Below are 26,277 nucleotides of genomic sequence, written 5' to 3' on the forward strand. Positions count from 1 at the left end.
TGCCAGTTGGTATTAAACTAAGTGTAGCACAACACAGCAGTCTCCAACCCTCTGAATTTTTTTTTACTAAAGTGATTTAAAACCTGATAAAAGGTTTTAAAACAGCTGACAGAAGGCCACTCCAAGTTTTGCTTGTCCTAGAGCTTCAGTTTGTTACAGAAAAAAGCACGCTTCCAGGCACATTTTACCACTGAGCCTTTCTTTCCTCAGCCACGTTCGTTCCATTTCCACATTGGACTTGACCCTGCGCAGTACCGGAGCGCTGGGACACCCACCAGCTGGTCAGTGCTGCCCTCACCATCGGCTGGCAGAACGAGGGCTGTTGTGAAGTAATGCTTTGCACTGCAACCAAGCAGTGATTTCAAGCAGAAATCAATCCCGATCAAAGTGCAAGGAGATGTTCTTCATCCAGGGCTGTTCTTAGTTGATACAATAGCTCTTGCTGACTATACGGCCTACTGCAGCATGGTTTGTACATTTAGGTTAGCTGAGGTTTACCAGTTAGACTAATAATCATCTGTGGTATTTTCTGAAAATACCTAACAGACAAATAATACTACAAACTCCTATAAAATAATCATTTGAATTTATCAAAAGCTCTTACTTAAGCAGAGGAAATGTTAACAGAGAATGGCTGTTTCTTCGTCTTTTTTTGGTACAGATGACAGCAGTAACAGCATTCATTTGCTGGTACTGGAAGTATCAAAATGGAAAATACCCCGAAACAGGACAACATGCATGTGTGTCTGCAGTGAGATATGCAGAATACAACTTACGCACAATGCATGGACAAGTGAAAATTACACAGAAAAGTCCTTACACCTCCTTAGGCTGCCACGTTTGTAAACAATGTCCTTTCTTTCCTCTTTGTTTTTATCTTTCCTATTTTCTTCCATCTTTGCTTTTATTTCATCGTTCTATAATCATCTGTACAGCTTTTCTTCATTAACTCGTGATCCTATCAAAGTACATATTGCAGAAGTTCAGTTTAATTCCCAACTCTGACTAGACATCTCCAGATTGATATTTTTTCCATCGGTAGTTGATTTAAACAAGTGCAGTCAGCTAAATTGGCTTAAAATAAAACAAAAAAGAGTTCACGGCAACTAGAGATTATTTTGCATCAAAATGAAAATACCGGCTGAATTCAAGTTGAACCAAATTAAGAATATCAGCAGAAGGTCCTGACCCAGTTTAGCTGAACTCACTTTAACGTTCTACCTGAAGTTAGAGATAAAATTTTGAATTTAGACAAGTTCTCATGTGGTCTAAGTACAGTAAAGCTTACATGCAAAAGCTTCAAGGTTTTGCTATAAACTAGACATAATATTCCATACATTTCTGAATATTAAAACCAAAACATAACACAAATACCTTGATAATCAGTTTTTAATGAATAAGGGAAGAGAAAGAGCATACATCTCGACTCCTGTGGGACCTTTACAAAAATACACACGTATTAAGCTTCCCATTCCTGATTTGCTGGAACAAAGGCTAGGGTTCTTTGTTTAGATGCAGTTAAAGACGTTAAATAAAAGCTGCATGCTGAAGTGTTACCAGATAGACAACGATTATCTTTTGCTGCTGATATGGTGCTCCCTGCATGGATACGCTGCTGCCTTTAGTACAGCAAACCACGAGCAAAATGCGTTGTTAGAGCTGAATCAGAGGGCAACATCCTTGTCAGCTCATCAGCAATTCCAACAAATAAAACGCTGTTGTCTCACTTCCAGTGGGATTTATCTTTACTCTCTGGAAGACACTAAAGATTTTCATAAAAGTAGCATTACACAGGAACAGAGCTCTGAGCTTCTGAACTGTGACTGCTAGTTCTTAGCAAAAAGTACACATACAAAGTCTAGGAAAAAAAGCATTCCTCTGTTTTATTCTCCTGAGTAGTTAACAGGCATTTTCCAATTGTACTGTACTACCAAAGCCCCATCCATACTTATTTTTGTTGTTTTGATTCACAATCTTTTCGGGTATCTAAAATTTTGTAGTCATACATGTCAGAAATTTTATTTCTCCATCTCTACTCTGTATATATCCTGTGCTATGATCTTTCCACTAGGCTCTTGGTCTCCGTAACCTGTATTGTGTGGAGCTCTTCTTTGAGCAAAGACACCTCAGTCCCCCCAACTTCAGATTTTTTTTTTTAATTCATTAGTATTCCTAAGTTCAGTACAGGAAACTTCTCTGTGTTACTGTTTTAACCACCTACCTCAAAGGTAGCACAGAATCTATGCAGTGTAAGCATGTTCAGTAAATAGGAGCCTTTTAGTTTTTGTACTTCTGGCTTTGTCACCTTACCTTCACTTAAGAGATTCTGATGATACTTTCTTTTTTAAATGCACAGGGTGGTTGTTTGTTTTCCCTTTATTTCAAAGCAACTAGGACAAGCAAAATATTGTTGAAGATTTGTACAGGAAATCAGAAGTTTGTCTATCAGTAAATTATGTACACTCACAATCTAAAATGACGCACTATGGGAAAGAAATAGCAAGAGAACTGCTGACTTTTCATAAGAAGGCATAGTGGGAGTATCTCTCTTGAAACAGGTTGCAACAACTATGAAAAGCAGCTTTGTCTTCATGAACATTCAGTTTTTACAAAGGTAAAAGAAACAAGGTATGGGAAAATTGAATGTTTTTGTCCAGGTATTATACAAAACTTTTAGGAGCAAGAGCAACAGAGTAGAGAACTATTCAGCTGATTAAATAATTTGTGTAATTTATGCAGATCCCCAAGGGGCAAACACAGAGAATCAAGATGAGTTGCATTGAACAATGAAAACTATATTCAGCTTTGCCCCCATTAGAAATGTGTGTTTTTAGCACTTAAAAACAAAATTAACTTTTTTTTGAATGAACATGCACTTTTAGAATACATTTTATATTTCTTTTTTTAAAAAAATCCTTCTGTTTTTAATCAACAAGTATTATACAAGCAAATTCTCATTTATGTCAAACACCGTACAGGAAACACAGGTTAGTTCCACAAGGCTGGAGGGGGGATGTGGAGCAGGGATTACTGATAGTCCTAGAAGACAAGGAGAAAAAAAAATCTGTAAAATACAAACAGAAGAGTAAATTAAAACTTACAGGAATACTAATGTACAGCATAGCTGGTAGCGAGTCTTTCGGGTTTTGTCTTCTAGATATCTGAAGCAATACAGCTTTGAATTCTTATCTCTACATATAATTTAACAATTTAGAAACACCTGGAAACTGACTGATTGGATTTTAGGAGGAGATCTATATTCTGGATTTCCTAATTTAAAATTGCTTACAAATACAAACGTGTTGGAAAAAAGTCACAAGTTAAAGTTACAGGCACCACTGTCTTGACTAAAAAGTCTGTCTTGTTCTGGTAAATATTTCCTGTGGAGCAGCAGATAATGAAAAATGCCTTCTCCTGCCAGAATCAGTTGTTGTTGGCTTTCTTTCAAACTATTAAAAATACAGGTTACTTTCATCTACATAACAGTGTTTGATAGAATACGACAAAATGCTGCAGTTATATGTGGTCACAATGTACAGTTTTGAAAGAGTGGCATCAGACCCAGGTATCAATCCTTTCATGGGAATGTAGCATTTGGAAAATAATTTCAAAGAACTGGCAAAGGCAAGAAAAAAAAAGGACAAAAATCAGTGAAATTACAGTAAGACTTCCAGTCTTACTAAGAAATTTGAATTAATATGGGCTATAATGTCTACATTTCTACATGAGTCACAATGACTAATTTCTTAGAAAACTCTCACTCCACTGTTAGCATCTACATGGTATTGATTTTCCAAAGTCACTGCTAATTATAAAAGTTACACAGATTCATAGTACCTTCACTGATAAAGACTTTTGTCCTGTTTTCCTCTCCTACCTCCTAATGAAGTACTATCTTAACAGCTACATTGCTTTGGAGATTTTTTAGCGCTTCATTGCAGTCAGTAATAAATCTTCTGTTTTTAGATCTCTTCTGGTTTTAGCTCTACAGTTATTTTTGTTTGTTTCCTCCTTCCTCTCTTCTGTGGTTCTTTCTCTCCATCTTATGCATTCTCTGCTGACTTCCCAGGTCCCAAAATCCCAACAGTGATTTTCTAATCCATTTCTAGTCAACCAACTCTTACTTCACTTCTGTAATGCTCAACATCAACAACTGTGCAAAGATGAGTAACATACCAGGATTTAGTGCTATGTTCAGTTTTGCACAAACACTTCTGTGTTTCTATAGTCATATCACTGACAGTTTATACAGGACAAAGAACATGTTAGAGATTTGTGTCTTATTCCAAGGTTAACTGTTTATTATTGAGTCTATTGTGAAGAACAGCACAGGGAGGTCTTCAAAGCTGTGTAGGAAAGCTCACTTCACACAGTAATTGAAGGTCACCTTCTGCATTTTATGGCAGAAACTCACATAGGACACAGTTGTCCTATACAGGGAAAGGACACAAGGACTGCTAATTTTTACACACCTGGATTCAGCAAACAAGGAGATGCCTTTGCATGGGCTTTTTTTTTTTTTTTTTGGGTTGGTGAAACTATGTGCATGCTAATGCATCTGTAGCTTAAGAGTCACTAAGTGAACCCTTCAAAACGGGAAAATCTATGAAAGCAAGAATTCAAACACAGAAATGCAAGAGTAAGTTTTATTGAGTGATACAAAACTAATGGCATTACAATTAAAGTTTGAGCTTTGCCAGAATACTAGTTTTCTTATTTTTCTTTTAAGTGCAACAAATCAACTATTCAGAAGCTAATCAGACTAGTAATTGTTAATTTCTCTTCAAAAACTGCATAGTTAAGCAGTTGTACAACAAATATATAAATTTCTGCAAAACCCTGAAGAAAGATTTGATGTTTTTTGCATTGAATCTAGTGGCAAAGGAGATCACCTGCACTGGTCAGATTCTAAGTGCCTTTTACCTCTTTTCCAGCTCTGTAAGAGAAGATAAACAAATGCTTAGTTAATGTAGTAGACATGACATTTTCTATCTGCAGTTATTTTCTTTATTAAATTAGTATAAATTAGCAAGAAAAAGAAAAGGAGCTGCATAAGCTATACAAATATTATAGGACACAAACCCATCTGAACACCAAATACGGCTACATAAATGAAAACAGCTGAGGTATTTATAGGATACATGATTGAGATTTTAACATCTGGTGATAAAAAACACCCTGGTTTATTGCTTTTCTTTATTATTTTTAACCCACACATTTTTGATTCAAGTTTTTTAAAGGCTTCCTCATATTTCAGAGAAGTATTCCCTAAAGACATCAAACCTGGTGTTATCAAAACCAACACAAGAAATGGAGATAAGAAGGGTTATTGTGGTCTTCCTGGAAATATTACAGTGGAGAATAATAAAAGTAGAAACAATGATCCCTGCATGGCAGACAAGACCATTTTTTTTTAAATAAGCAAATAAAAAAAAAACATGAAAAAACACAGCAAGATGTGTAAAGATAAAAGCATATACTAGGGGATGTGGCAAAGAGTAACAGACGAGGTGATTTTGTGGTAATTACAAAAGCATGTAAAGGAACATGTTCTTCAGTCAATACTGTTACTCTGTTAATCCTGCTTATTACAAGTTATTAAGAAAAGTTCATCATTAAAAATGTCTGTTTACAAAAAATACTAAATATTAGCAAAATACTACCTATAGTAGTAAGAACAGTGATATGAATGAATGTGACAGTAGCGGATTTACTTTAGTTTCAATTAGTGGTGTGAGCACTCAGCTTCTCCGTAAGGGGAAGGCTTCTGTGAGGCTTCTTCTGTCTATAAGGGGCTGAACTACCTATATTTGGCAACTGCTGCACAACAATTTTAAGAAACAGCTTGTTCACTTGTGGTAAAGTGACAGGGAGAAGACAAAAACAAAGACAAAGAATTACCTATAGAATCAATGTAATGCCAGCCAAAGAATTTACGTTATCTGAAGACATTTGTTTGCCAAAGTCTACAGGGCTACCTTAACAGTTTCAACTATATCCTATAGGCTCTCCCTGTAACTTATGCAAAAGGTCACAGCCAAAGAAAAATATAAACTGTGCCAAGCCATGCACAAGTACAAATCCTCAGTCTCATGGGATTAAATATTTGCTGTCTTCAAAATAGTCAGAATGTTGAGCATCATATTGTTTATACTGCAGTTAACTGAAATTTACTAACATGATTTGTATTAGTGGCCAAGTTAAACAGAATATGCACAGTCAGCAAGATGCTGATCTTAGCACTCAATTTCAACACAACTTTGTGTTCATCTTCTACAAAGATTTGGCTAGAGACAGAACTCTGACACAGAATTGAGGGAAGAAGGTGTGACAAAAAAAAACAACTATGAAATCTACAGTTAGTGCAATTACACAATTAGACAGTATGGGTGGAACTTCTTGCTTTTATTTACCAGCATACTTCAAGCTTTAAAGTACAAATTGTTTTTGCTACTGTGTGTTTTTTTTCCCCTACAACCTGAACTGCAAATTATTTTTTAAATTAGAAAAATTCAAGCTAACAGGTCAGCTTGGAGCATGTTACCTCACGACAGTCTCAGTTACATCAACACCAGATAAAATTACAGGTATGTAAAATAACAATACCTGGTATTTTGTTAATTCTGCCTGCAGTAGTTTCACTTTGGACCTTTCTTGCTCTAATGCAGCATGAAGTGTAGTTACCTAAAAACATACAGAATATTCATTTATAAAGTATGGTTAACATCTACAAGTTTATCAAGTCAATTTAGTTCTCCATTAGTATCATGTGGACAAACCAGTAATATGTGCTGGATTCAAGAAAAACTACCAACTACAAATAAAACATTCTTTAATGACCATTATTTCCCAAGCAACATTTACAGGTTTAACTGTATAATGCTGTTGAAAGCTATAAAGTTAGAAACTCTTCTGACTTTTGAACTCTGCATTAATTTCTTTCATAGAGCACTTAATTGGTGCAATATTATGCAGTACAGATAAGCTTACTACATCATCCTTAAAATTACCACTTGATAATAAGTTTAGACAATTTACTAAATTGATAATAATTTAGATGAGTTAAAGGCTTAGAAGAGCAGCCGTAAACTGAAACTAAGCTTAAAAATCTTGTGTGCTCTTCACAGTGGTGGCTTGCCAACAGTCATGCTTAGAAGTCATCTGCACCTCACTTGTGTTTATACAGCAGCCTTTTCCAAACAGAGACTAGAAACAAACAAAAACAAACACAACAACAACAACACAACCTCCAGACCACCACCACCAAAAAACAACGCTGAAACAACATACAGAAAAAAAAGCATCTTCTGAAGCACCCTTCAGAGCTTCTGAGCTTGGGTTACCGAAGGATGACATCCTTAAAGCACTATTGAAGGCAAAATCCTTTCAGGCATGCTGAAGTCTGCTGTCTTTCCAGAAAGAGTTTTAAGTTAATCATACCACAGATTTACATGTCATCTGACACACATTTCATTAGCCCAGCGCTACATAACATTTTTTACTTCAAGCAAGTTGTGGTTTCAGCTTCCTCCTACCATTGCCTTGAACAGCATTTTTGAAGTACATTAAGAAATCCTTGCTTACCTGTAAGGTCAATTCGTTTTTGATAATTTGTGATTCATTAACCTGTAGGAGTATTTCTGCTTTGTCTTTCACTACAGAGACAAAAAGAGACAACAAAGCATGAGGATTTTTCTAGATCTGCAGGTCCTCATCTACAACAGCACTGTGACGTTTCTTTACTTTACTATTTTGTTACTTCTGAATAACTCTGCCTTCACTGAGACAACAGAAGATGTCTATCAAAAATAGATATTAGCTACCAATGCCATTAGTAGCAGCTTGAAAAATTCTGAAGGTTAAACCTCAACCTTGCACTACTTATACGACACTTAACCCTGTAAGCAAATTTTGGAGACAAAATACAGAATACTCTAACTCTGTACAAGATCAGATCTGGTAAAACCACAAAGGTGCTTGGTTTTTATATTCCATCACTATTCCACATACATAGAAAAAACATTCAGAACTTTATCTCTTTCCTTTCAAGATGAAAACATCTATACTTGGCTCAGAACTGACTTGAAGTAATAAAGTTCCAATGAGTTAACATTATGAAACATTCATAATATCATTGAGAACTACAAACAGCTTAGCTTTTTTATAAACACACTTTGCAGAAAAAAAAAAAGAAGAGATTTTTTTAACTCAAAAACCTAACCCAGAGAGGAAGCTACATGTAAGAGCTAAATTAAGAAATTGAAAAGCAACGGCAATTTTTTAAGGCAATTGGTGTGCCTGGTATCACAGACCCATCCAATTACTTCATACAACATTAGGGATATTAAGGGATAACCATGCCTATCACATAAAAAGATACTATGTGCATAAATATGCACATCTGTGTATATATATTTTTTCAATCTTTGACAAAAACTCTGAATTATGTGAGCTATGAACTATCATCATTTCATGTATAATAGGGTTTAGCTGTCCCTATTCATTGTATGGCAAAATGCTTGATGTAGAGTCTTTCCAACCGTTCACAGCAGTTTGCAAATATACAAGAATTGAACATTTACCAGAATCAGGGCCACTTGAGGCTAATGAGATCAGTCCAGAACAGATCAAGTCACTAGGAAAACAAAGTCCAACTCAAAGAATCACTCTACCTAAAACGTAACTAAGCAGTTTAAATTTCAAAGAATGATCTCAAAATGCAACTGATATTTGATTATGTAGTATCAGAAATGCAGTACTGTGCGGTCCAAACCCTCTGTTTTACTGGAATTGCTGCAAATCAATAGTTTCCTAGTTCTTTCTACTCACTATGACAACTATTTTTTTTAAAGCTGCTTGGAAAGTTTTTCCAGATTTTTAAAAAAACTTTGAAGTTTCCTGATAAAACTCTTACTTACTTTCACCTTCTTGAAGCATATTCAGAAGTTGTGCATTTCTTCCTTTTACTTCTTTATACTTTGCCTGTATGAAAGAAAATAAATTATTACCTGTATACACTATAAAAACATTCTTTAAATAACCACGAATAAAAGGTTTTCGGGTTGAAAATCATCACTGCTGCAGAGAATCTGATTTGTCTTAGATAAGTAACAACCAAAGTAATGGATACATGACAGGTGAAATTGGTGAATAACTGAAAGCCCAGAAATTAAGGCAACCACAAGCCTTAGAGGAAGTTAAAATAAGTGTTGTGTCAGTACAAGAACAAGCATTTAGAGCTGCCTGAATTATAAAGGCCTGTTGCATCAAGGGCTTTATGGTTTCTTGCCAGAAAAGCATTCAGACAGCACGCAATTATAAACGCTTTCTGGATAATATGAATAGTTTTCACATTACTTGGTGAGTAGAATAGATCTTGCTGCTCTACAGACTATTTCATTCAGTATTTTTAGCTCGTAGCTACCGTCTCTCCTTTTCAACTCTTTAGAGGTTACTACTCAAGAACTCCTTTTTTGGTATTTTTCCAATCCGATACACTTTCTTCATAAGGCAGCCTTTTCCTTAACCAGCCACCAATGTCCATTATAGCCATGTATCTTAACTGAACTTATTTTTCCTGTCATGAATCTCTGGTTCCTGTAGGCTCTTGAAAGAAAACTGCACATGAAGTTCTATTTCAAACATGCTTTTTTTTTTTTTTTAAAGAAGCTATCACCTTCCACTCAGACTATCACCTAGTCCTCACAAATCTTACTCCCCCTAAAAAGTTGAAGCTACTGCTTACCCTCCAATGCACTGAAAACATGAAAAAAAGCTATTAGTATAGTTTGTGGAATGTCCAGTTTCTTAATGTCATAGAACCATGCACATGTGCATATACCCAGTAACTGCAGCCCCACCACAGTTTGTGTTTTTTGTTTGTTTGTTTTAAATAATAGCCCTTCCAATTCCAGTATACCAACACACTGTATCACAGCCACAAACAAACATTAACATTTACAGGAACTGGAAGGAAATGAAATGGCATTTTAACAGATGTGGTATTTTAATGTTTCAAAAACTTACACTTAAGCAAGACCTTTGATGGCCACCTAAAACTCTGGACTCCCTGGACAAGTTTATAAAATTAAACAGCTGTATCATCGTCTATCATCTCACCAATATCCGTATGCATTGTCTGTACTCTGCCAAATGCAGTGAAGTGCTAACAGTGGTAAATCTGAACAGATTTATACTTCCAAAAAATAACCTGGGGATTACAACTCTAGTACACAGTGAAAACAGCTTTTAATGAAGTTTATGTCTTTATTAATACCAGTAATAGTCCTTTGAAGCATCAGAAGACTCCCAAATCAACCTGCTCAATCTACCTTAAGCAATGAATAAAAATCATAATAAAATAATTTAATTCCACGCTGCTTTACTCTTTTTGTTGCAATACCAGTTCCTCGTGGACTTTTTGCCCTTGTTGCTCTAGATACTATCCACACAGTGTTAATACTGCCTGAACACATGGAAACAACTAGAGGCATTTTTCCTAGCTATTCTGGTATATAGCGATATTGTGTAATTATTAAAGAGCAAATCAATTTTCCTGGTGTGCTTCAGTATATATTGAGCCTGACTCACTCTAGTTTTACTTGTATTTTAATAGGAGAAGACAGAATACAGAATTTCATTCTTGCTATACCGCAGCTTTAAGGGAGTCCTCTTAAACCTTTCCAAACACTGTTCTCTTTAAAGAGAGATACTAGAGAGGTAAAGAGAGTCCACTTCAGATAGTGGACTGAATCTCTAAAGAAAAACAACAACAAAAAACCTACAACAAATAAGTAGTTACTAAATGCAAGAAAAGCTTATTTGAACTAAAAAAAAATAAATTCCATTTTACAAATTGGAAAAGACCTGAGGAAATCCAACTTCCTGCCCTAAGCAGAGCTAACTTCCAAGACAGATCAGATTGCTGAAGATCTTGCCTAGTCTTAGATTACTACTTTGATTTTTTTTTTAGACAATGAACAAAATAGCAACACTAGAAAACAACTAGTAACAGATATGCCAGATACAAAGTTTATTTCTGGGTACTCTGCATTGATTCTTCTAATTATTATTAGATTCTTAATTTAGCAAAAAAGACTACTTCATGTAGTAGGAGTGGATTATTTTTGCTCTGTAAAGACAATCTCTGTCCAAGCTAAACCATCTCTACAGATTAATACTTACTTTATTTCAAAATGGATAATAAGACGCAACTAAAGTTAAATTTTGTTCACTACTTTAAAGCTTTTTAAGCTACATACCTCCCACTGAGTTATTATATTTTTAAGTTGCTGAATTTCTGCATCTTTCTTTTCAAGCTCAAGCTTTAGTTGTTCTGTTCTTCCATCTTTCATAACACTTTCCTGTAAACAAGCAAGTATCATTTATTAATAACTGAGTCATGTGAATTCAGTTCTTAGGAAAGGCAACTTATTTCTCTATTATAAGCTAGATTTATTTTTTTTAATGGAAATTGGATCAGAATATCTTCTCAAATGCCAAAAGAATAAATAAGAAACGCAGTAATAAGTATTGGCATGTTCTGTGAGGAAAGAAGTATTTTAATCACACGTGATTTAAACACCTCTTTAGATTAATAAACGTATTAAAAATGTGTTACAGGATTTTGTCTGTTTATTTTTGTTCGTTTCTTTGTTTAGGTTCTTTAAGATTATCCTGCTTGTAATTATCTCTATCTTCTGTCAGGTGCTCTCTTTTAATCACTGAAGTAGTTTCAAGAAACTTTTTCATTTCAGAGTGACTTCCGTTTTACATGCCTGGTTGTGCTCATGAGATGTGCAGTTATCTGTTTCATTGCAGTCAGCAAGCTGGTCTCTCCTTTTTTCTCTTTTAAGTATTTTGTGAACATCATCTTCTAGTCTGTTGAAAAATCTTCCATCATTCAATGAAGTCTGGGGAGAGCTCAGCTCCTGTCAAAGGTAAACATCATAACAGATTTCCCTTTACACAGGTTATTATTAAGCTTCATGCTTCAATGCTTCAACATGCTTCAAAAATAACTTAAGTAATGGAAGACAATATCCTGATATTATTTTGTCTTGTACATCCTGACAATATTGTGATTTCTACCTAAAGAATACGATACCAGTTGAAGAGCTAGAAATTAAAGGTCATCATTTAACTGATCGTGGGATTACACAAAAGAATTAAACTAGATTTAAATACTTTTGCACTATGCCCTCACTGTTTTGTTTCACTTCACTGTTAACTGTTCTTCCCTCTAAGAGCTTTAATATTTGTGCACTGTACCACAACATAGTAACATTACAACACTTTCTTAACCTGTTTTTGTTTGTACTACTATTTTTATTTTTGAACATGCAAACTTGCAATTCACATCAAAGTTTAAGACTATCTGAAAATTAAAGAAGCAAGAACTATCTCTAAGAAAGCCAACACTAAGTTCTCAAGTACTACACTACAGACATACATCCCTATTAAATCTGCATCTGTAAAAGTTTTCCAAATGCAGATCAGCCAGTTTGGGAATATATAGTTGTTTGTCACTACAGAGAGTGCCCAAGTAATTACTTCCTAAATATAAGAATTATTCTTATTTAGTAAGAAAATTTAGATGAGTAAGAAAAAATTAAGACTTACCTCATGTTTTTTAGCAAGGTTATCTGAAAAGAATAGAAAAAAAGAAATGACAAGAAGTCACTGAAATCTTATATAGCTCACTATCAAAGCAAGCCATTTTGAAAAGTGGGGACAAAAAAATAGTATTGGAGTTCTTCAACATTAATCGCCTCTCAATGCCACATTAAAAAAAGTACAAAGCATTAGAAGTAAAGATTATAAAGTGCATTTTGGGTTAATCTCTATATATTTGATTTTTTTCCCAGTTCTTTCACACTATTTAAATCAAAAGCAGCATCCCATATACATTTGCTTCAGTTAAAGTGGAAGGCAATGTTTTTGGTACATACGGCTACAACTTTTTTTTGTTTGGTATTGTTTTTAGCTTAGGCTTCTATAGCATATTTCTCACTGTATACCTGAATGCCTTCCATTGCCTCGTCTTAAGATACTAACGCTATGCTATTTATCTTTTTCTTATATTCAAATTCTCTGGAAAAAATGTGATTAATAATATTGTAAATTTAGATAGAAAACATCCTTAGAAAGAGGATGTTAGAAAACAAATAACTTTCTTCCTTTTCCAGACTCTACCTTAAACTTAGTTCTTCACTAAATTTCAGAAGCTTTTCTCTATAGACAAAAATTAAAGAGTTCTAAACATGTAACCAATAACTAGTACATAAAAATTCTTTCTGTATTTGCTCATTTTAATAAAAAATGGTATTGAAGAAAGGCAAATTGACTTGCGATTATTCAAAACAGAAAAACTCAGTTGCCTGAAGAATGCGGACGTACTACATCACTCCAAAAAACACTCACAGATTAAAATAGACACAGTATTTGAGTTTACTTCCCACCCCAGGGATACATTAAATTATGTTTTCTTTAACCTCTTCTTTTTTTCCTGCTAATTTAACTGGTCTGTTATTATATAATGAACATTTAGATTTTAGACTTTGTAGGACATATTCACTTCAACTCATTTAGTGTTTGTTCAAACACAGTATTAATGAACAGAGACAGAAGGTCATTTTGCTGTTAGCATACACACTATCAAAATTCCAAGTAGAACAGCTCACATGGTATGATAAGGCATACCTATATTACTGTCTGACTGAAAATCTTTCAGGGACACAGTGAGAGGTTTGTCTTTTCCTTGCTGGTTCTTTCTTTTCTCTTTCTTATTCACAGACTTTGACTGAGGTGAAGTACATTCATTGTTTTCATATTCCTAGAAGAATAAAGTCCCACTGGTATAATTTTCTTCAGTACCCAAATATTGTTTTACCTGAAGCTTTATAAAGGAAAAATATGGTGATGATATATTAAAGGAGACTTTGGCCTGAACAGGAATTTGCAGGCTTCAGATTGGTTTAAAGAGTGTAAGGCACACATCAGCAATTAAGCATCGGTTCTGTTTTCTGAAGTAGAGCATTGCTCTTCACTAAATCACAAATGAATTATCAACCTAATACCCCCTCAATCACCTCCACAGTTTTATACAAAAACTCAGCCTGAGAATATAAGGTAATCAAGTGCAAAAAAGTTAGCATTGCCTTTAAGAAAAATAAACAGGTCTACTGGACCTTCATTTTATTCTCAAAATATGCTTATTCATTCAGGAGGAGTAAGAGTAATTAGTGTGCAGCAATGCTCTAACAGCTGTCTCCTTTTGAAATCAGACAGGCTGGTACATGATATCCATTTGAACCTAAACAACACCTCCCCCCCATATCTGCATTAACATTTTTAGCAAAGTGTCACTGTCCCAGATGTTTTGTTTGATTTTAGCCCAAATAGCCTTAAGGAAGAAATGTTATATAAAAAAATGGAAATTTAGTACTTTTCTTTCCATGAAAACAATGTTTTTAACCTGTACTCATGTGTACTGTTTACTGAAAGGTAATTCTCAAAGTCTGCACAAAATGAAAAACACTACTATGCCTGAAGATTGTCTTCACTTTCAAAAAGAACTTCTAGTACACCAGTTAAAAATTTAACTCTGGGTTTTAAGCATTGTGGTATTCTCCCTCCTCAAATAACTGAAGTATGAATATATTTGCATAGAAGTGCATGTGTACATTTTATTTCTTCATGATGCATAATTATGGTTAAACTTGTATTTTTTGTAACATTTCATTGTCTCCTGAGTTATTGCTAAGAAGCAAGTTCCTGTTAGAAATTAAAATTTATTTAACCATACTTTTAAAGAAAACTCATCAGTATTTTGTAAGAACCACTCAGAAAATAGCAGTCTGAACCAATCTATTCCCTGACCAGCTGAGGGAAATGTATACAGCTTATCAGAAATAAAATATTTAAAACAGAGAAAAGTTGTTAGTGAAAATGCAAAAGTTTTAAACATAACTAACCGTTTAAGAGAAGTCAGTGCTTTTATCTTCTGACTCTCCAAGTGTGCCAGATTTGTTCTGAGCAAGGTCAGGATCTCTTGTTTTACTCTTCACAGACCAATTAAAAACAAAACAAACAAACCACCCAAAATATTTTTTGATATGGTTTCTCTCAAATCCTCTATTTTTCTAAACCTCTCAAGGATCTGAGGAGTGGAGGCAAACAATGTAAATGAAAGAGCTGTACTTTTAAGAGTGATTGACTTTACTTTTAAAATTCGAGTCTCAAAAACTTCTACAGTTTTTACATTAGGATGAATCCCACAAATACCTTTTTGTGCTCTTCATATTCCAGTTTGCTCAGCAGCAATGCTTTTTCAAGATCAGCTTCAAACATTTCAGATGTCAGCTGAAGAAACAAAATTAACATTGCTTGTGACTGGTTTGTTAAAACATTAAAAAAATAAAAAAAATAAAAAAGAGAAAAAGCAGACAGAGACCACATTAAAATTTCTGTTTTGATACACGTATCAGTAGAGTAACCAGAAAGCTTCACTGATGTGAACACGGCATTATTAACAACAGATAAAACTTTTTGTATTATGAGTAATAAAATAACTTGCTTTGGGAAACTGTTTGATAGATGTAAGCACACAGTGTTATAAAAAATCTTTATGGAACATGTATCCTATCTTGAAGACTTGTTTATGAGATTTATGTCAGACTAAAAATAAAAATCATTTTAAACAAAAATCAGAGGGATGCTAAGGGATTAAAAGCATCATCATCAAAAGATCATCAGAAAGTCTGTGTTCTTTCATTGCACAGAAAAGAGTAAGCACCCTTTTTTTTTTTTTTTTTTTTTAAATCACTTAACAGGAGAGCAGAGCTAAGCCAACCTGAATGATTTTGAGATATTTTCCTCTTCTATTTCTGAGGAAAGAAGTGCAGCATGCAGCAAGGAGAATGGGGAGCGAAAAGTGGGGAGGGAAGGTTTTACAGAGACAGTGAGTTTTCTTCTGTTGATTTTTGTTTGCTTTCCAAACTTGTTTCTTTGTTTTCTTTCAGTACTAGAACCAGAAATTAGGAGTTTGTTAACTGACAGTAAGTTAAACTGACTGAAATTCCCCCCCAAATCAGTGAACTGCTTTTGCCTACAACTTTTGAATCCGTTCTGACCATGATAGTTATCTACCAAAAATTAGGACTTTTCTATTACACAGAAAAGCTCCATATGAACATGAAGAAAAGAGAGAGTGAGGATAGGGAAAAAAATACCAAAAAGAGAACAGTTAACGTACAAAAATATGGTACGTTCATAAAAAGATGAACATAGCATTCATCACTTATTGTGTCTGTAAGCAGTAATTTAGAATCCTGTGGGCTAAATAATTATCACAAAACGGTGCTGCCATAACGTTACTATGAATATTAAAGAAATGCATTATGTGATCTCTAATACAACAATAACCCTATTAATTTACCTAGTAGCCATTCAGTTCTGGACAGGGCTGAGCATGTTCGAAGCTGTCTGTAAGCAGAACAAAGGTCACTACTTCTAAAGCACTCCACTGAGCTGCTGCTTAGACCTGACTATTCTCAAAGACAGTCATCTACCCAAAAGACTCCCAAGCACATTCAGTCCGGCTTTGGTGCACACAGTCTTAGTTTCAGAATAGGCTCATTATTACTTAAACCTATCCAAAATCCAGAAACCACAGATTCCTTTTCTTATGTACTCATGATACACTTCTAATAACTAAGCTCTGAGTACACATAATACCCCTCATAAATAGAAATCCATACACAAAACTTAGTGACTCTCTTCAAAGCTTTGCTGAAGAAAGACTAGTATCATCCATCGTATTTACAAAATAGCTCTATAGTTTGGACAAACTTAACTTTTGATGTCCTCTAGGCAAAATCTTATAGAAGGAAACTGTCACACAGTATGGCAATTTGAAAGGTAAATATGCCAGGTGGAACTCTTCGTGTATTGGGAGCTGCTCTTTGTGGAATTTCATCCCTTTCTACAGCATCCACAGCAGGGAGCCACTGTTTCTCATCTGGTGCTGAGTATCACCCTTCCTTACTGTACACCATTCAACATTTACCTCTTCATCAATACTGTATTATTGGACAAGGGAAACTGTGGAAGTGAGAGAGTAGGATTTCATGCCTTCTGAATGTGAACAGTTTGAGTCCATACCTCTTCTCTCAGATAAACATGTGCAAGTTGCAATTTGAACCTTCCTGTTAACCAGTTTCTCCAATTCAGAGATGTTTTTATTAAATCTGATGATACTGTCAGTATAATTTTTACCCCCACCAAAATCAAACAAACAAAAAAAACAGAAATCAAAAGTTAATAACACTAACCAACATTTGAGGCAAGCTTTTGAAATGCACATGATATAACCAAACTGAAGTCCTCACCATTTTCACTTGTGTCTTTTTTTCCCCATCATGCAAGAAAAACAAAGCCAATTCAATGCCTGACAGTGCTGTAATTTAGCAGTGACAGCTACAAACAGTGAAATAATGTAACAATTTTAAAAGGAAATTGATTATGCATATTTTATTAAGAATATCCTAAGATACCCACTTGATGTTATATATTTTGTACTATGGCAAACATTTTCATTGTTGTTCTAAGACAGGAATCACAAGTGACAATTTCTTTCCCCATCCATCAGATTTTAATATTCACATTTTAAGAGTTTCTGGGTAAAGTAAGAAATTCAAAGTAGTTCTGGACATTTTTGGCACTTTGAGGTCTAAAACCTGATGTTTTAAATCATATATGAACCAAAAAACTTCACTGTAACCTCTATGGCTGTCTGAGAAACCTGTAGTGTATGAGTTCTATCAGTAAATTGAAACAATTATTTTGTGTTTACACTGCAATTCAACAGTGGTTATGCCAATGTCATCTATTTCTCTAAACATTAACTGTAACAAAATTAAATTTATCAAGGAATTTGTTGGAAAAATACTGATGGTCCACAGTGTACCTCCATTCCTTACACTCGGTCCATTGTAACCAGAGAAAGCTGTTCGAAATATAGTTGTGCTACGGAACAGCCTATTTTTCAGTCTCAGAGTTGTGACAGAATTTGGCTATTTCTTTTCCTTAAAAAATGAGACAGAAATGTCTTTAGGACTTTAACAACTGTATGTCACTATAATAGTAATCGGTCTAAAGTTATTTTTAAAACAAAAGAATCCCAAGGCAACTTCACAGTAGTATAGCCTATGTCAGTAAGATCAAAACGAATAAGAACTTATTTTTTATAATTGAGTTTACTTTGTCTGACCATTTCACCATCCAATAATAAGACAAGATTCTCCTTTTTACCTGAAATAATTGCTTAATAGCATGCAGAATACAAAAATTTTAGCTACTGGACAAAGCAAACCTGCACCTTAAAAGTAATTCTGAAGCTAATTAGCTCTGGAAATTTTCAAAAAGGATTATTAGGTCATTACTCCACTGCTAGGACAATCATCCAGAAGCCTGCAAAGGTAAGAACTTGGATATATTCTGTTTAAGGAAGAACCTATATCAAAGCATTAGCAACATATAAAAACCAAGGGCAGCATCCAACTGTCAATCTTTTGTCAATATAGCTTTCTATATTTTCTATTAACTACAATGGGAAGCAGTTCAATACAATCTTTTTTGGTGAGATATAAGTTGAAAATCTCTAAATGAAAATATCATCCTACCAGCTGCCAGCATAGGAGTTCATTAGTTTCATGAAATACTTTTTAATTCCAGTCAGTGTAACTTATTTGCAGTTAGCCTTGAAAAAGTTCATGCAAAGTTAACTACTCTGAAGGACGTAACAAGACCGGAAAGTCAAAAGACAGCTAAACACAGTAAGCTGTACCTGCTCATCTCTTTGTCTCCACTCTTGCCAGTTTTCTTCCTGAGAGTCCTTCTGCATCGTAGTATGCAGTTTTTGTTCTTGCTGAGATAGACTGCCTCCATGGGAAGATTTCTGAGGAATCTTTTTAAAAGCAAGGTTTCTGAGCTGAAAAACAGTTATGTTTCATATTAATCAATATGCTAACAAGTACACAAAAACAGCCTTAACAGACTAACAGAAGTATTTAGACACATGCAAACAGACATATACATGTTTTACTCTACAGTTTGGGCTATATTTTTGTTTAATTGGATATGGTACGTACCATAACAGAATTTCTCATATATCTTAATAGTGGATTAGAAACAGCAGTAATATAACAAAATAAATATATCGTTCCTGCTGAAAATACTCTGAACAAACCTGAATAGGTAGCGGTGTCCTACAGTTTTCATGTTCTGTCAGACATTACTGTTTGCTCACACCTGAACTAAATTAAACATAATACCAACAAAACTGTGGTATACTGTTTTGGCATGGGTGAACAGAAGAACAAGATGTTCAGGTAGAAAAAAGAATAATGTAGATAGTCCTTATAGTTCGCAACAGGTCATATTTTACGAACCTGCAATAAGAATTACCTTTAATTGCTGCACCATATGGATACAATACTGCCACATTTAAAATACCTCACATAATTAGAAAATGTGATTGTGATGACCTGCAAATTTTGCAACTCCTAGACAATCACTGCTAAAGCATAAGCATTAACTGACACTGATTATTTCACTGAGTGAAAACGAAGGCATGAAAACAATCTAGTATCAATTTATCAACACGGACTTCCTTAACATATGCTTTACCCTACTCTATAGCCTGGGCTACATCTGTGTTTAGTCAGATAAGGTACACACTAGCTTGTAAAATAGGGAATATCCTACTTTCACGTAAAGAAGTAATTTTAAAACAAAAGAAAAAAATGTAACCTGTGATTAAGTAGTTCTTCTTTCATAGGGAAAACAAAAAACAATGACTTTTCAGGGACAGCAAAAACTATTTATGAGATAACAACCTTACTCACTACTGAAAATACAATCCCTTTACCTCATTGGCCTCACTCTGCTGCTGTTCTCTCTTTCTTCTCCTTTTCTCTCTTTTCTTCACATTTGTAGATCTACTCCCTGGAGCTAGAGATTTACCAGCACGTCGGCCACTTCTGCCTTTTCCAGGCTCTGAATCAGTATCACTTTCCAGTTGTAGTAAGGCAAAACGAGATGCAGTGGTAGGGACTGAACTGATTATAGCAGATTCCATTGCCATGTCTGAAATTCTACTGAGCTGGCTTCTTTTAATTATCAGCTTCCTGGGAAAGTAGCACAGAAGTTAGAATGAAAACATTGTTTAATCAAACAAGCAATAATTCATATCATTTAACCGCAGAAGTTTTGGCTCAAAAAGCATAGGACAGGGCTGGAATTGGGGGAATGAGGGAGAAAGAAAAAAAATACAGTATCGTTTATTTATATTTTAACTGACTATACTGTATTATCTTAGGTATCTAAAGAAGAATTACATAAAAAAAAAAAATCTACCAAACACATTTTAGGCAAATACACTGGCTCTTGAGAGATTTAGTGCAAAAAAGAAGGCTCTAAAAGAAGCTGGTCTTCATGTTCTGGGGGGAAAAAGACAATAGAATAGAATAATTTAGTGCTTAGAAACTGTTTCAGATGCCATCCCCGGAGCCTGAAAAACACAATTTAAAAATGAAGTAGATACTACGCATATGCAAGCTCCAGTTTTGGGTACGCAGCCTTTAAACTTCTTGTAAAAGAAGAGATATTTTGTTCCCAAGCCATTGGAGATTCAGCAAGCAGTTTTCTCCACAGGAAGGTGAGCCCAGCATTTCAGCTGGTACTGTCCTCAAACATCAAGTTCACCTGTTCTTACAGCAAAACACAGAGGATATGCTGGGGGGAGGCAGAACTAAGTAACACTTAAGCCTTCTGTTGTCGCCTGTAGCTAAAAGCAACACATACGTACGTCCCTGTGACACCATTCTAAAGATTGAATCATTTACCTAGCATAAAAGCTAAATCCTGGGTATATCCATGTTTGTCAAACTGCAGTTTTCCATGCAGAGTTTAGTCAATTAGCAGAGTATTGAAAGTGATGATATCCATCTCTGATTATAAATTCCATAAAAAACAGACGTCTAGATATGTTGAAGTATTATGACAGAGGTGTAGTGAGATAATACATACTTTTTGAAATTGCTGTTCAAAAGGAATCTTTATAGTTTGAAACAAGTTGCTTAGTTATCTGCTTAGATAGCCTACAAATCTGTTGCTTGTTAATTACTATTACAAAAAAAAGTGAGGCTCTGCAGAAGTTTCAACAGGCTCTTTTTACCCCTTAACTCCAGAATTTCCGAAATCCAAAATTCTGTAGGTGCTCCATATATACTCCGACATGTCAACATGCAACAATAGCATGGCAGAGACCATTACCCAAAATAATTATTTAAAAGGAATATGTCATTTCACTTTTCAGAGATGAAAGAACCATGCTCTATTCCTAAGTTTACAGAAGAAAAAAGGTTACAGTAAAGAGCATTCTTGTCATACAAAGTTACTCTACTCCATTTCTTTCAAAAAAGAGAAAATGAAGCTGGTCATCTTAGGAGAAACTGGGCATCGAGTTGTGAATCTACTTGATGCTGATGTTCAAATTATCTGATCAGACCACAACTACATATCTAGAAAAAACAGGTCAATCACACCTAAAACATCATAAGTAATTCATATTTGTCACTCTTTCAATGACAGAACAACAAGGTAAGTTTGGATTTTTGTGCAGACAAGTCTGTGTATGTATGCACACGTGTGCATATATTTACAAATATTTTAATGCTAAATAACTATATAGCTAACCAGCTTAGGAAATTAGTTAAAGATGAGAGACTTTATGCTCTTACTAGCTGGACATGCAATAAGTTGAAACTTGAAGCTCAGAGAAAAGATTACAGGTGCATCTTTACAGCAAGAAAAAGCACCAGAGAAAAGTGCTCAGTCATGTCACACAAGAACTTACGATACTGGACGTTGCTCTAAAGCAGACAACACAAGTTTGCAGACTCTCTGCTGTGCTTGGCATAAGAAAAAAGTGAACTACACTATGACTCTTTCTTCAGTAAAAGCTTGGAATTTCTTGTCTCTCTCTCTACTAACTGTGGTGTACTTTATATTTCATGTAAACAGTTCAATGGCACAGCGCAGTCTTTATTAACAGTGGCTAATGGTGCCAAATACTTCTTTTTGCACATACAATCTGAAAACAATCACACGTAGCTGAACCTCTACACAGCTGTGTAATGTGGCTGCGAACTCCCTTCTCCTTCGTCTATAAATACTCCAATACAATAAGTATACCTTTGCTGTCTTACTGTAGTTGGCATGCAGTTAAGAGCCCAGCTGCCAAGTACATTTAACAAGTACTACCCATGGAATTCTGCTGTTCCAATTCACCAAAATACTATAGTGACAACATGATATCAATTTACAAAACCTTATTCCTGAATTATATGTTTATACAGAATAATAATAGTAGTAATAGTAATAATAATAAAAAGCATAGTAATGAGTTTATAAAGCGAACTGCAAATACATGAGATTGAAGGTTATTTTCTAGTTGAGTCTCAGATAGTTGTTAACATTGCTAATTCAGTTAGTAGGACATTTCAATACTATTCATATCACAGCAGGATCAAATTATCCCACTTCTGCAACACCTAAAGATGGATCCAGTGATTCACCGAGGCCTACCACCATGTCAGGCTTCGTATTTTAACACCACACCTACAATTCTGACAGACACATTTTATTAAGTACCTAGCACTTCAGTTTCAAAGTTTGGCTCCCATTCCCCCTCCCCAAAAAAGCAACGGACTGATACCTCAAAAGCTTTCAGCCAATTAGAGGTGCTTGCTAGCACCCTTTCAGAAGCTGGTGTAGTTCCCTCTACCCGGGGAATTATAAGCACTGTTATTCTGTATTGCTACAGAAATAACCAGTCGTAGAAAATTAAAAACACACTGGCATAATTGAGCTTGAGGCTGTGCTTAAGGAAACTTTTTGATCACAGAAAGAAAGCGTTCAAATACCACAAAGAGTTTCATAATTCCACAGATCAAACTATGACCTGAAACATCATTTCAACTTCTACAGTAGTTTTCAGGTAAGAGCTTTGAAGTCTGGTAAGATGTTGTGAGTAGGTAACAGCCTGTTGCCCAAAGCCTATTTATCTAAATGCAAGACAATTCCTCTCCCTACCATACACAGGCTACAGGAAAAATCCGCAAGAAGGTAAAAGGAAGCAAAGCCTGCTGGCAAATATTTGAAGTTGTTTCCATTTGTGTTATGTATTAGCAATAGCCATAGTCTTCAGAGAAGACCTTCTCTAATGTGTCAAGGAAGTAACTAACCCTTCATTCCTATGTTACAAAAAGATCCCTCAATAAGCAAAGTTGCAACATCATAATGGCATGGATTGACAGCTCCAATAAATGACCCAGTTTCAAAACTTTCTGCTCTGCATATCACTAGCAGGCTGTTAGTGCAACTCTCCATGCAGTCTGCTCCAAACAATAAGAGTTGCGAACACAGCTCATGAAGCCAAAAGTACCTATTACTCAGATTCATGCATCACCAACATAAGATGAGCATTATACACATGTACAATATAATTTTAAGGCAACATTATAGCAATTGTTATTTCTAGCAACTAGCAATTTCTTTTGTTGTTTTTTTTTAGTTCTTTACTCATTTGTAGGTCATACATTTCTACAAACCATGTCAGCATACGTGAATGGATTATGTTAGATTTTTATATTAAAACAACAGATTATACCACGTCGGTCCCATTAATGACATGTAACACTGCTTTAACATGTCTGATGCAGCAATTTGTAAGCACACACAGCTTACTCCACCTTAAATACTTGATAAACAGAGACATTTAGAAAGCTAAACTGTGAAATGACTGAAATGAAAAGGTGTATTTCTAGCTTCAGTTCCCTAAAGCGTACTAAGTACTTTTCAGAAACATAGGACAATGCCCTGAAGAGCTTCAGTCTAGTTTTAGACATGATGTAACAAAGATTACTGTGATAAAAGTAACACAGCCAGTGTTTCAGTAACGTCGAAGCCCTTTTCTGTGTTACTCACCTTAACCCACACTGCAGGTCAAACAGCTCTACTGTAAGCACTGCTGTAAGCCCCCAAAACACATATTAAGAGGAGTGTAATGCACACCCAGAAACTTAGTTTGAGCATCAGCAGCTTCCTGGCCTGTGTACAGCTTTGTATACGTGCACGAATTTGCATTTAACTGGCAAGTGTTCAAACACCACTAAGAAATGAACAGCACACCACAATTTAGGAGACTCTAGGCTGATGTTAGTAGCAGACTTTCAAGCATCTGTGGAAAAACCACATAGCTTTAAATACGGTGATCTACTATTTCAAGGAAAACACGCTGAAGAGCCCAAAAATACAACCCATTTCCTCTTGAACCACTTCCATCTTCAAATAAACTGCTAATAAAGCCACAGATTTCCAAAAACTTTTGAAAATACCATCTTCCCACACACCATCTCCTTGTTTCTATTACTAACGTGCTTATTTGCCATCATCTATAATCGATACACGTGCTTAGCTAACGCCTGAAGTATTGACTGATCTCAGCACTCGCTGGTAAACCTGAAACAACACCAAGATACACAATACATTCATAACTGAAGGCGCACGTCTATCCTCTGCTGGCACCGACCAACCTTTGCACTGTCTGCGCGCGACAGTATTGATCTTTGGCTGTTTGTACACTTACCATGGCAAGCCCAATCTACTATTCCTTATCAGTGCATTTACAAGAAGCTTTGATCCACCCAGCGGGATCAGCTTTCTCCCTTTTAATAACCTCTGTTTTTTTTCAAGCCATCTGATCAAAAGCTATGAAGCTGTGTTAAAATGCTCTAAATCCTTAAAACTACTTAAGACCAAGCCATCAGCTTGTCTCCAAGTTCCACGAGCAGCTCTACAGCCACACGCACCCTGCCTCAGAAACCCGCTTCAAACCGCAGCACTGGCGCACGCAGCAGCAGCGAGCACATGGCAAGCAATGATCCCGGCAGTTAAAAGGGTGAACGGGTTGTGAGTGAATTCACTGGAATAAATAATGTGTTTTTTTGAGGAAAAGCTGTTTAAGTTCAGCGTTAAAATGTAAAAGCCACCGGGCAGCCTGCCTTCAGTTTGTTCGCAGGACGCTGCGAACCCCCCTTGAAGCCCTTTTCTTGCCCTCCCACCCCTAAATATATATATATATATATATATATATTAAAGGAAATTAATTAAGTTCGCAGCTGTTGCCTGCCGGAGTTTCCAAGCTCACGCCCGACCTCCTGCGCCTGACCGCCGCGGCAGGAGCCGACCAACACCCGCCGGCGGCGGCAGCACGCGTGAGCGAACTGAGGCAGCCAGTCCCGAGGAAACTCCGAGCGCTCCTCGCGGCCGGGAGCTTTTCATTCACCTCTCCCCAGGGCAGGGGCACGGCGGCTCCGCGCAGGGCAGCGCAGGGCAGGGCAGGGCAGGTGGGCGGCCGGCGGGACGCTCGCTGCGGCGGGGCCGCCAGGGACGGCGGGACCGTCAGGGACGGCGGTTCAGCCGCAGCCCCAACGGCCCGCGGCGGGCGGCTCGGCTCTAACGGTCCGCGGCGCCGGGGAACGGCCGCGGCCGGGCTCGCGCCGCCTGAGGTGGAAGGCGGCGGGGGGGGTATGGCGAGGGGTAGAGGCGGGGCGCCGCCGGGTTTGTTTATTCCGCCCGGCCGGGCGGTACGGGGTCCGGCCGGGATCAAAAATCACCGCGGGCCGCCGCAGGAGAGCCGCCGCCCGCCTGCCCGGCCGCCCTACGTGCAGCGCGGGAGCGCCGCCATGTCGCGGGTCGAGGCGGGCTGCGGCCGCCGGCCTCGTTTGTTGTGTGATTACGGAACGCTGCATAAAAATGAAACAGTGAACAAACGTAAAAATGTTTGCTGTGTTATCCTTGGTAAAAAATAGTGCTAGAAGTGCATGAAATGTGTATTTGCTGAAGTGAAGCACCACAGATTTCCTTGTGTTTTTTGATTCACTGGAAACCCAGCATAGAATAACCTGATTAATCAGCACACTGATCCTGAACAGCAGAGTTACCCTACTGTCTGTTAATAGAACTGTTCAAGCTAGAACTTTCACTCTGATTAAAACTTACTTCCAAGTTCAACAGCTCTATAGTTGTCCTGAGTTTCCTGCCCCTTATTCCAGAGCTCATGAATTCCTGAGTTCCTGGAGAAGCTCTGCTCAGTTAGGCTAGTCCTCTCCCCAGCCAGCTCAGCTCTGGGTACACTGGGACAGCCTGCTC

At 36.4% G+C, this 26,277-nt stretch overlaps 1 protein-coding gene across 2 annotated transcripts; it reads right to left on the reverse strand.

The window, feature by feature from the left end:
• Positions 1–2,485: 2,485 nt before the first annotated feature.
• Positions 2,486–25,782, reverse strand: GKAP1 (G kinase anchoring protein 1). 2 transcript variants are annotated; one of them, XM_035565264.2, is made up of 13 exons: positions 25,412–25,674; positions 19,931–20,189; positions 18,848–18,991; positions 15,286–15,363; positions 13,702–13,834; positions 12,622–12,644; positions 11,778–11,930; positions 11,262–11,363; positions 8,919–8,982; positions 7,585–7,655; positions 6,607–6,684; positions 4,893–4,936; positions 2,486–3,039 (listed from the first exon to the last, which is right to left on the reverse strand). In XM_035565264.2, the coding sequence occupies exons 2-13, from the start codon at positions 20,144–20,146 to the stop codon at positions 2,964–2,966; spliced, it is 1,182 nt and encodes a 393-aa protein (XP_035421157.1). In that variant the 5' UTR covers positions 20,147–20,189; positions 25,412–25,674; the 3' UTR covers positions 2,486–2,963. The 2 variants fall into 2 exon arrangements, with proteins under 2 accessions (XP_035421157.1, XP_035421158.1); XM_035565265.1 differs by lacking the exon at positions 2,486–3,039 and having other exon boundaries at positions 4,633–4,936; positions 25,412–25,782.
• Positions 25,783–26,277: the final 495 nt, after the last annotated feature.

Source organism: Cygnus atratus, chromosome Z (genome assembly GCF_013377495.2).
Source record: "Cygnus atratus isolate AKBS03 ecotype Queensland, Australia chromosome Z, CAtr_DNAZoo_HiC_assembly, whole genome shotgun sequence".
NCBI classification, from domain to species: domain Eukaryota; kingdom Metazoa; phylum Chordata; class Aves; order Anseriformes; family Anatidae; genus Cygnus; species Cygnus atratus.